This window comes from Bos javanicus, chromosome 2 (assembly GCF_032452875.1).
Source record: "Bos javanicus breed banteng chromosome 2, ARS-OSU_banteng_1.0, whole genome shotgun sequence".
In the NCBI taxonomy this organism is placed as follows: Eukaryota; Metazoa; Chordata; class Mammalia; order Artiodactyla; family Bovidae; genus Bos; species Bos javanicus.
In genome coordinates, this window is record NC_083869.1 from 22,312,035 (window position 1) to 22,324,158 (window position 12,124).

Here is a 12,124-nt window from a genome sequence, read left to right on the forward strand (position 1 = left end):
TGAACTGATACTTCTATAATAAAATGCAATATGTCATTAATAATTGTATTTATAAAGAATGACTTAAAAATGTTCAAATGATCCTTCTTTTGGAAGGAAAAAGAACAGATATACACATAACATTATAGGTTATCTCCAGGTGGTACAAGCATTAATGAATTTTTGTTTTGTTTTTCTCATCCATATTTTCTCAATCTATAATATACATATATGTATAATCACATATACTAAGTTTGTGATGAGAAAAAAAAGTAATTTTTAAAGAACTTTAACTTCCCACAAGTTCAGCGGCAGGTCCTCCTTCTCTAGTAAAATTTGTTCAGGTCCTTACCCACTTCTCCCTTTCATTTCTCATGCATGTGCGCTCGTTGTTTACAGCCTTGATCATGGGTAGGCGGGGGGGTCGTGGGTACTTTTGCAGCCATTCTTGAGTTTTACAGTGAGAACATAAGTTCTCTAACCAAAGTTTGTATTTTGTCTAATTTTTCATCAAGGTGGATCTAACCGAAGAGAGAGGGGTGCTCCACCCCTGCCTCCCATCCCGAGGTGATCCTTGCCTGCTCTTCTACATTCAAGCCCCAGAGCTCCTTCTGTCGTTGCTGTCCAAGTCGCACACCCTCCTCCTCTGTCCTCCCTTGTTCCCTTCATAATGGCAGTAGGGAAGAAGGGAGGTTATGTGGGAATATGTGTGTGTAGGGTGCGTACACAGTAAAGGTATGCACCTCGCTTTTTATATTGTGTATAGCCTTAAAGCTATTGCTTGCTTCAGCTACAGCCTGTTGGCTGCTTTGGGGATCAACAGGCTTTTGTGACAAGTAGGCAGCGATGAAATTGTGTCCCAGCTTTCAACCAACCAAATTCAAACATTCACTGCTTTTTTGCTACAAACCACAATATAAAGGTCCCTGAGAGTTGTTTGTTTCCATGCCTTTTTTTTTTTTTTTTCATGTTTGGCCTCCTGTCTGTTTCCATGAACCACAGACCACCTAAACAAGTTGCTCACATAAAATATTTGCAGTTACAAGATGTCCAATCTTGGGTGGTCTGAGGTAAGCCCTGGGACAGAGCTATTCAATAGAAATATAATGTGAACCAGGTATACAATTTTAAAATTTCTAGTAGCAACATAAAACAGGAAAATAGGTGAAATTAATTTTAATATATTTTATTTAACCCTAATATCCAAAATATCATTTCAACTTGCAGTCAGTATAACAATTTTAATGAGATATTTTATATATATATATATTTTTGGTACTAAGTCTTCAAACTCCAGTGTGTACTTTACACTTGAAACACATCTCCATTTGGACGTGTCACATTTCAAGTGCTCAGTAGCCACACATGGTTGGTGGCTACCATGTTGGACAGTGCAGATCTATAAGACAGAGCCTAGTGCAGACACCTCTTGTTTCAGAAACAGAAAAGGCCAGATGAGCTATAGCAATTCAAGAGGTAGCTAAAAATAAAGTTAGGACCCTTGTTTGGCAAATAGTTTTCCTTAGATTTTGCTCCCTTATTTTCCCTCTTCCCTTGAAATCTGTATACAAGTGTTGCGTCACAGTACCAAGGTCAGAAACTGATCTACTAGGGTTTACAGTCATGTGGAATAAAGCCATTGAAAAGAAACTGAAAGCCAGTCGGGGCTCTCTAGCTGAGAACCAGCTTCCTTGAGCTCACCTGTTGGTTGGCCTCCTGCCTTATGCATTTCAAGTGGCTTCACGCCTCTCCAGCCCAGCTTGTTCCTTAGGGCAGGAGGCTCATAGGCTCCATAGTTGTGGGGGAAAGTCAGGGAAAGGTAGCAAATCAGAAATGTGGAAGAAGGGAACAGATTTTAATTGATGGGCAAAACTCTAAAATTCGAAATCTGATGCTTATGGCGTTGAGAGAAAGAGGTTGCTGCTGGAAATTGGAGGGAACTTGTTTTGAATCTATCTGGGAGAATCATTTGCCTTGGATCTATGCAAATAAAGCTCCCCCAGAGGACCATAGGGATGAGCCAGCCTTGCCTTTTTTGTATGATTTTGTTTACAAAACTTTACTGGGACTTTTAAATCTAGCTATAGACTTGGAAAAAATTATTTCCATTTAGATGTTTTATATAGTTGATTATGTTTAAAATTACCATTACTTATTTTTTAAAAGTTCACAGCTATATATGTATATGTATATCTACCTAAACTTTGTATCATGGTTTCAGTGTATTCCTGTATTCCTGGGAGATGCTAACAAGAAATCAATCCAAAGAAAAATTTGAAAGAAGCATTCATATTTATAGAATAATTGTTTCATTTTTATAAAATCAAAAGAACTTAGAATTCTAATAAATGGGATGTCTAATAAATTATGAAGTTGCCCATTTGAGTATATTGTATTTTTATAACTTTCCTTGCCAAAGTCTTGGGCTTATTAATACATTAGAAAACTTGGGTTTTTCCCCAGTTCTCTACCATTCTGTTTGTCTTTCATACATTCACTTGGGGCCCTTTACCTAAAGAAAATCAAGGAATAACAAAAATCAAGCTGTAACAAACTTGGTATTTTCAGAAAAAAGCTTTTAATCTCTAATACTTTGATAATATGGCATCATTTTATTTTGAATTCTTTGATCAGATATCAATAGTTAGTAAAAATCCCTATGATAAGAGCATGTTGACCCACTTCAGAAAAGATGGAGTTGAACTCTCCCAGCAAATATGGCAGAGAAAAGTCTGACTCCAAAAAAATGGGTCTGAATTTTGTAAGGGGTAGTAAGAATAGCCAATTTCTTTATATATTCCAACTTTGCAGGTACCATCCTAAAGTTTGAAACAGGGTCACAGCTCAGAGTTGCTATTTATCCAGGATAGAGATGTTTTAAAATGTATTTTTAAGTGAATATTCCATTAATACATGTACACCCTTTCTTTGAAATTTAGAAACCTAATTGTGTCCAAAACTTTGAACAAATTCTATGCTAAAATCTTTAACTATAGCAGATAACAGAAATTAATACATCCTTCCCTGAAACCAGAGCTTACATATGTTTTTCCCCATAAAATTTCCAGATAAATGTATTCAAGATGCAATACAGTATTTTAACATTTACATGTCATTTATATGAAAATGTATTACAGTATTAAAATTCAGTGTTCAGTATTTATTTCAGTATCCATTTTATTTAGTAAAAACCAAGAAAAATGTTTAATCCAATGGTGCCTTACTTGGTGATTTGAGAGAAATTGACTTTTTATGTCTAAGTAGCAGATTATTTGCATATTTGTAAAAACTGTTAGGCCTTTATATTTTAACTTGTAATACCAATTTTGTTATTTTAGTAGCAGAAATGTGATGACTGTTAAATAGTGCCCCAAATTTTCTGGCATGATGAAATTAATTTCTCCCTATTTATAATGAGGGACTGTAAAGAAGAAATGTTTTTCATACCACTGCACTGTGTAAACGTGCACATCCTGATACCTGTGTCATCAGGACAGCTTACCTGGTGGGGTAGGACCTACCCTCCATACCCGCGTCTTTGTAAACTAGCCAGACAATAAATAAAAGCAGAATGGTCAGACTGTCATCTGGTGGGTTTTATTTTAAGTACTGTCTATGTAAATATAAGTGAGAAAACAAGTGTCTGATTTCTGCTTTATACTCTGGTACAGACAGACAAAAAAAAGAAGAAGAAGGTCCATAGAGTAAGTAAATACTTAGTGCGATCCACTTTTAATCTCCTTGTATTTCCTGAGAACTTGCCTCTTAGTCAAAATTTGTTGTCTCTTTACCTGAGGCAAATGCCTCTACTCTGAGGTAAATGACGGGTGGTGGAAGGAATGGAAGATGTAATTACAAAGATTATCACTGACACTGATAAATAAGGAAAGGCCAGTGGAAATTTAGGAGGCCCAATAGAGTGGTGGTTTGTCTGTTTTTTGTTTGTTTTTGGACAGTTACACTATTTCTTAGGGAAAAAAAGAAGCAAGATTTGCAAACTGAATTTAAGTAGTCATAAAAACTGAGTTTCTGAGTTTATAGCTTCAATAAATTGAGTACTAAGCTCTACTATAGTAACCTTTCTTTCTGGACACAGGTATTTTCCTTTAAAAACACCATTGATCATTCCCATTATGATCTCAGACACCATAACTTAAGTGCTTGAGGTGGAAAAAGCACAGAGAAAAGCTTTATATGTCTTTGACTTTTAAAATCTCTCTTCAATCTCCAGGTGAGTATAGCTTCCAGTCTTCAGGTTAGGGCGTGTGTTAGTCACGCAGTCATATCCGACTCTTTGCGATCCCATGTACTGTACGGGCTCCTCTGTCCATGGAATTCTCCAGGCAAGAATACTGGAGTGGGTTGCCATTTTCTCCTCCAGAGGATCTTCCCAACCCAGGGATCGAATCCGAGTCTCCTTCATTGCAGGTGGATTCTTTACCATCTGAGCCACTAGGGAAGCCCCAGGTTAGTGTAGCTTCCTTTAATCTTGGTAATCTTGACACTGAAGCATGACTGACATTGACCTTTGCTCCATTCCTCTTTAGGATGCTACTGGAGGGCAGGCAGAACCACAAGATTTAATTTCCCCCACCTGGCTTCCTAGAGAGGAATTAATTGTAATCATCTCTATTTCTTTTCTAACTGTTCTATCTTTTATTGACTTTCCAACCTCACTCTTCTCCTACAACTATTCCTAATAAGCAGTTAATTCACTTACAGAATTTCTCATGGTTCAAAAGTATCCAGAAGTGAATTCAGGTATATCAGAATTCCGTGTTAGGGACACATGCATCAGAGGAGGTGTCATGCATCTGCAGTTCCTAAATGGGTCTTGCTATTCCTTGTCTCCATGACTGCAATGTCCTTTCTTCTCTTTGTCTAACTTACTCCTCAGTTTTCAAAATCTCATCTTTTCCTGACTGCTGGAATATATTTTTCAGGGACTTACTTTATCCCTCCTCAGCATTACTGAGACTTGTTCATGCTACTTGCTGTCCACAGCTATTCGGTAGTCCACGCTATGATTATATCACATTTTGTTTATTTCACTGTTAATGGAAATTTCAGCTTGTTTTTGTCTTTTTATTTATTACAAATAATACTATTATAAACTGTATTCTCATCTCCTGGTGTACATGTGCAAGAATTTTGCTAGTGTCCATAAGTGTGTAGGAATAGAATTGACTGGTCAGTTTTAATAGGTGATGCACTGATTTCTGCTGTGCTGCACTGCATGCCACATCCTCTTGCTCCGTGTCTTTATAAACTCTTGATATCAGCAAGGTTTTTAGAGAAGTTTCTTCAGCATTTCTTGTGAAGCTGGTTTGATGGTGCTGGAGGCTTTTGCTTATTTGTAAAGTTTTTTATTTTCTCTGTCAAATCTGTACAAGAGTCTTGATAGGTAGAGTATTCTTGACTGTAGGTTTTTCCCTTTCATCACTTTAAATATATCTAGCCACACCCTTCTGGCCTGCAGAATTTCTGCTGGGAAATCAGCTGATAACCTTATGGAGATTACTTTGTATATTATTTTTTGCTTTTAATGTTTCATCTTTGTCTTTAACTTCGGTCAATTTGATTAATATGTGTCTCAGTATATTCCTCCTTGGGTTTATCCTGTATGGAACTCTCAGGGCTTCCTGGACTTCAGTGACTATTTCCTTTCCCATGTTAGGGAAGTTTTCGACTATTATCTTTTTTCAAATATTTTCTCAGGCGCTTTCTCTTTCTCTTCTCCTTCTGGGGCCCCCATAATGTGAATATTGCTGTATTTAATGTTGTCCCAGACATCTCTTAGATTGTCCTCACTTTTTTTCATTCTTTTTTTGTTATTTTGTTCCCCTGCCGTGATTTCCACTGATCTACCAGCTGACTTATTCATTCTTCTGCTCATTTATTCTGTTATTGATTCCTTCCAGTGTAATTTTCATTTCAGTTATTGTATTGTTCATCTCTGTTTGTTTGTTCTTTAAATCTTCTAGCTCTTCACTAAACATTTCTTGTATCCTCTTGGTCTGTGCCGCCCTTCTTTTTCTGAGATCTTGGGTGATCTTTACTGTCAAGACTCTGAATTCTTTTTCAGGTAGATTGCCTGTTTCCACTTCACTTAGTTGTTCGTCTGGGGTTTTATCTTGTTCCTTCATCTAGAACATATTTCTCTACTGTCTCATTTTGCCTAACTTTCTGTGTTTGTGGTCTCCATTCCTCATGCTACAGAATTGTCATTCTTTTTAGTTCTGGAGTCTGCCCTCTTATGGGTGAATTTGGTCCAGGGGCTTGTGTGAGCTTCCTGGTGGGAGGGACTGGTGCCTGTCCACTGGTGGGTGGAACGGGGTCTTGTCACTCTGATGGACAGGGCCATGTTAAGGGGTGTGTTTATTGGCAGCTGTTGGCTCAGGATGACTTCAGGCAGCCTGTCTGCTGATGGGTGGGGCTGTGTTCCAACCTTCCTGCAGGCTGTTGGGTGGGACCAGATCTCGGTGCCAAAATGGCAGCCTCCAGGAGAATTCATGCAGATGAGCATTCCCCGGCGCATCTGCCTCCAGTGTCCCTGTCTGCGCAGTAAACCACAGCTGACTGCTGCCTCCTTAGAAAACTCACAGGTAGGTCTGGCTCAGGCTTCTGTAGGGTCATTGCTTTGCCCTGGGTCCCAGAGTGAAAGCTTGTGTGAGCCCTCTAAGAGTAGAATCTCTGTTTCCCTCAGTCCTGTGGAGCTTCTGCACTCAAGCCTTGCCTATTTCAAAGCCAAGTGCTCCTGGGGCTCCTCCTTCCAGTGCCAGACCTCTAGGCTGGGGAGCCTGACATGGGACTCAGAACTCTCACTCCTGTGGGAGATCCTCAGCAATATAATCATTTTGCAGTTTGTAGATCACCCACTTGGCAAATATGGGATTTGAATATATCACAAAAATACCCCCCTACCATCTTGTGGCTTTTTTGGGGTAGAATGTCTTTTTTGGTAGGTTTGAATCTTTTTTTGTCAGTGGTTGTTAAGCAGTCGGTTGTGATTTTGGTGGTATCATGAGAGAAGGTGAACTCAAGTCTTCTACCTGCCATCTTGTCTCCAACTTTGACAGTTTTTTAAATTATATGCTGCGTGTTTGTATACACACCTTAATATAGTATAATGGTTAAGAGATTAGGAAAATCTGCTTTCATCTCTTCCTTCAAGTCACTTAAGTGCTCTGAGGTTCAGTTTCCTTATCTAGAAAGTTTCGTGTGTCTTTCAACATTTGCTGGGAAGAAAAGGTCAAAGGACAAGTTACAGAGTCAGGAGAATGAACCCTGGACACAAACCTGGATCTGAATCCTAGCTCTGCCACTGGCTCCCTGAAAGGCCACCAACAAGTTACTTAGCCCTGAGATCTAGTTTCCAACACTGCAAAATGGTTACAGTGCTTAAAGAAATACACAAACATCAGCAAAGTACCTGGCATATGTCAGTGAAGTCGCTCAGTCGTGTCCGACTCTCCGTGACCCCATGGACTGTATGTAGCCCACCAGGCTCCTCCATCCATGGAATTTTCCAGGCAAGAGTCCTGGAGTGGGTTGCCATTTCCTTCTCCAGGAGATCTTCCTGACCCAGGTCTCCCACATTGTAGGCAGACACTTTACCATCTGAGCCACCAGGGAAGCCCCAGGCATATGTCAGGCGCTTAGTAAAAGTTCCCTTCCATTTCCTAATCCTTTTGCTGTCAAACGTAGGCCATATTCAGGAAGGAGTTTTCAATGCATTCAAGAGCTTGATAAAATTTGATTATAGAATTCTTCGGGATAAAAATGCTTCTGAAACTGTCCTGATTTGTCCAAACTGGAACCATTCATTTGGTTCATTGATTCATTCAATAAATTTTAATTGAGCATTTATAGCTTCATCACAATCAAACTAATGCTCCCACCATAACTCTGCCAGTTGAATGATTTCTGAGAGGCAGTTAAGGAGGCCAGCATCCATGTTTCCACCAGGAATGGGCGCTACTTCAGTCACCCAAGCAACAGAGGACTCTCTATTAAGGTGAGAATGAATACCTTATTCTTTTCCCCTCTAAGTAATTATTTGGTTTCTTTTTTCCTTAAACTCAATTGGTAAATTACATGAATTGATTTTTTTTTTAAGTTCTTAAACCTACAGGGAAATTGAAAAAAAGAAAAAGATTGTATTATTTTAAAGTTTTGATGGCCAATAAATGAGGGGGGTTTGTTGTTTTTGATTAATTTGAAAAGTCTACTCAGTTCTCTAAGCATTCCAAGTAACTGAAGGCTTCCTGCATGTATAATTTAGAGTGGCCCTTCTCTGCTGTCTTCACCACAGCCCTACTTCTCCCTACTCTGAGCATTTGGCACTGAATGTCTGTCTCTGGAGCTACATTTAGCATATATGTATTTCTCTTACTGGTAAATGTTTGGAAATGTCCCATCCATCAACATTCTATTGCAAATCCCTTTATCTTAAAATTTTGCTCCCAGTATCACAGAGGCACGTTTCTAAGAAACAAATGACACTCCACCTTTGTGACCACCACTTGGAAGGATTGATTCCTTCTAATTACTCACTTTTGTATCAAATGTTTAAAATTATTACTGTATTTTTGTAAACAATAGGGCACCCTAAATTATCTAAAGCTTCCAGCCTCACAAAATCTGGATCTGTCCTCACATTATGGTCCTCCTCAGGTTCTGATATAGAACTTGAACAAAGTGATTGTCTTAAAAAATTTAAGCCACAGGCTTTCTATCAGAGTAAAATGAGAATTCCAGATAAACAGTAGAGACCAAAAGTGTTTGCTTCCTCTGTACTACTGAGTGGCCTATAGCTATTTCTAAAATAATTCAGTCATTGTACTGCCCACAGATAATTAGATTAGAACAAATAATCCTAAAATTCATATGAAACCACAAAAGACCCCAAAAAACAATCTTGAGGAAGAAGAACAAAGCAGCAGATAACAACTCTCCCAGATTTCAGACTATACTACATAGCTATAGTAACTTAAAAAGTGTGGTACTGGCACAAAAACAGACACAGGGATCAATAGAGCAATACAGAGCCCAGAAATAAACCCATGCACCTATGGTCAATTAATCTACAACAGAAATACACATTGGAGAAAAGACAAACTCTTCAAGAAGTGTTGATGGGAAAACTGGGCAGCCAACAGTGTGATTAAAACTATGAAATTAGAATCTTCCCTCACACCAAATAAAACAATAAATTCAAAATGGTTTAAGACCTAAATGTAAGAATGGAAAGCAAAAAACTCCTAGAAGAGAACATAGGCAGAGCACTCTTTGACATAAATTGTAGCAATATTTTTGGATCAGTTTCCTAAGGCAAAAGGAAGAAGAGCAAAAACAAAAAATGAGGTCTGATTAAGTTGAAAAGCTTTTGCATAGCGAAGGAAACAAATGACATAATGAAAAGATGAACTGTGGAATGGGGGGAGAAAATATTTGCAAATAATGTGACCAACAAAGGATTATCCAAAATATGTAAACAGCTAATACAACTTGATATCAGAAAAACAACCCAATCAGAAAATGGGCAGAAGATCTGAATAGATATTTTCCCAAAAAAAACATATGGATGGTTAACAGGCACATGAAAAGAAGTTCACCACCACTAATTCTTAGAGAAATGCAAATCAAAACCACAATGAGATATCACCTCACACCTGTCAGAATGGCCATCATCAAAATGTCTACAAAAAACAAATGTTGGAGAGGATGTGGAGAAAAGGAAACTTTTGAGATTCCTCAAAAAACAAATAACAGAACTACCATATGATCTAGCAATTCTATTCCTAGCATTTACCCAGAAAAAAACAACACACTAATTGAAAAAGATACATGCACCCTAATGTTCAAAGCAGTACTATTTACAATAGCCCAGACATAGGAGCAACCCCAGAGTCCATCAACAGATGACTGGATTAAGAAGATGTGATACATACACACACACAATGGAATACTGCTGCTACTGCTAAGTTGCTTCAGTCGTGTCCGACTCTGTGCGACCCCATAGACAGCAGCCCACCAGGCTCCCCCGTCCTGGGATTCTCCAGGCAAGAACACTGGAGTGGGGTGCCATTTCCTTCTCCAATGCATGAAAGTGAAAAGTGAAAGTGAAGTCACTCAGTCATGTCCGACTCTTAGCGACCCCATGGACTGCAGCCTACCAGGCTCCTCCGTCCATGGGATTTTCCAGGCGTGAGTACTGGAGTGGGTTGCCATTGCCAAACTACTCAGCCATAAAAAAGAATGAAATTTTGCCATTTGCAGCAATGTGGATGGACCTGGAAACTCCTATACTTAGTGGGAAAAGACATACAAAAACATATTCTATAAGATTATCACTTATATGTAGAGTCTAAAAACTAATACAAATGAATATATATACAAATCAGAAACAGACTCACAGATACAGAAAACAAACTTGTGGTTACCAAAGGGGAGAGGTAAGGGGAAAGGGACAGATTAGGGGTATGGGTTACCAGATACAAACTACTATGTATAAAACAGCTAATAAGAATGTAGTGTACGACACAGGGAATTTCGGCCATCATCTAGTAATAACCTATAATGGACTACAGTCAGAAATATACCGAATCACTGCCGTACACCTGAAACTAATAAAATATTGTAAATCAAACATGCTTCAATTTTTTTAAGTAAAATAATAAATATATACACACATAAAAGACAACATAGGCTCAACTGAATACATGTAATCTCATGGAAAACTCCTTGTCCTGGTTTTCCTCTTTGGGCTATGAACTGCTTCAGACCTGGACCAGCATTTACCACCCAGGGCACATCACCTCTTGTAAGTGACCTAGTTTCTTTCAACTCTTTGGCTCTTTATAGCTTGAGGAGTAATCATAATCTCTACCTTAAGGTTTTGAAAGGGATGTTACATACTTGTACTTTTCAGCTTATCTTATCGGACAACTGTTACCTTTTAAGGTGATCTTAGGGGAGCCACTAAAGTTCAGAGGTCACTTCATTACACACAGATATCTGAAAGTCCGGTCTCAGAATCAAACATCAGTATGAATAGCTCATTTGCTCCCCCGTGTATTTCCCTTCCTTTGTATTCCCCATTATTTGTGAGGTAGTTATTTTATTTATATTACAATTTTTAGTATTGAAGTTGGAAAAGCCAGGTGGTTCTTTCAAATTTCAAATAATAGGATTCGCTTTCCCATAATTGCCAGAAGTGAATGCTGTGTTCTTTGCCTCAGTCATGTAAGTTGCACTCATTCATAGGAAAAATGAAGTTAGAGGGAAAAATAGACAGTCATACTCTAAAAACCTGAAACAAGTGGCTCTGCAATTTCAAAGAATTTTCATATACATTACATCATTTTACCCCAAAGCAGCCCTATGAAGGAAGAAGAAACTGACCTCCCACATAACAAATGCACGGCTGAGACACAGATAGAAACCTGACTCTCAGGTCTCAAAAGCTGGGGGTGAAAGGATCTGTTTCAATCACACTCATTGAATTGCGTTTTAACCCTTAGTGTCTTCATTCATTTGACAAATATTATTGAACATCTTCTCAATAAGGAGAAGGCAGGGTGTGAGTCTAGCTGAAGACACATAATTCCTGTGTCTCGGGGAGCTTATAGTCTTTTGGGGGTGGAGGCAAGTGCACAAATAACTCCAGAACTAGACAGAAAGCATGTGCTAGTCAAGAGCGTGACTTAATGCATCATGGGGATCCAAAGATACTGTGACACTGGTTGAGCCTTATTGCCTCACGATCACAAATCAAAAGGTTTCCCTCTTTCTGAGTGAGATTTGCAGTGTTGCTCAAAATGAAAGTTAAGGACCACCTGCACTAGAATCACCTAGAGTGGTTTTTCAGAGAAGGCAGTGGCACCCCACTCCAGTACTCTTGCCTGGAAAATCCCATGGATGGAGGAGCCTGGTAGGCTGCAGTCCATGAGGTCACTAAGAGTCGGGCACAACAGAGCGACTTCACTTTCACTTTTTGCTTTCATCCATTGGAGAAGGAAATGGCAACCCACTCCAGTGTTCTTGCCTGGAGAATCCCGGGGACGGGGGAGCCTGGTAGGAGGCCGTCTATGGGGTCGCACAGAGTCGGACACAACTGAAGCGACTTAGCAGCAGCAGAGTG

The 12,124-nt window shown here is 39.0% G+C and overlaps 1 protein-coding gene and 1 long non-coding RNA gene across 2 annotated transcripts in view; one reads left to right on the top strand and one right to left on the bottom strand.

Annotated features, from left to right (window-relative positions):
• The window catches only part of WIPF1 (WAS/WASL interacting protein family member 1), a 28,234-nt gene extending 24,669 nt beyond the window's left edge, over nt 1–3,565 (top strand). The window contains exon 7 of the mRNA XM_061434986.1: nt 495–3,565. Coding sequence (XP_061290970.1) covers nt 495–550 — 56 coding nt within the window. The 3' untranslated portion in view covers nt 551–3,565. The remainder of the gene's footprint in view (nt 1–494) is intronic.
• Nucleotides 1–12,124, bottom strand: part of LOC133258445 (uncharacterized) — an 89,757-nt gene that overhangs the window by 24,582 nt on the left and 53,051 nt on the right. The window lies entirely within an intron of this gene.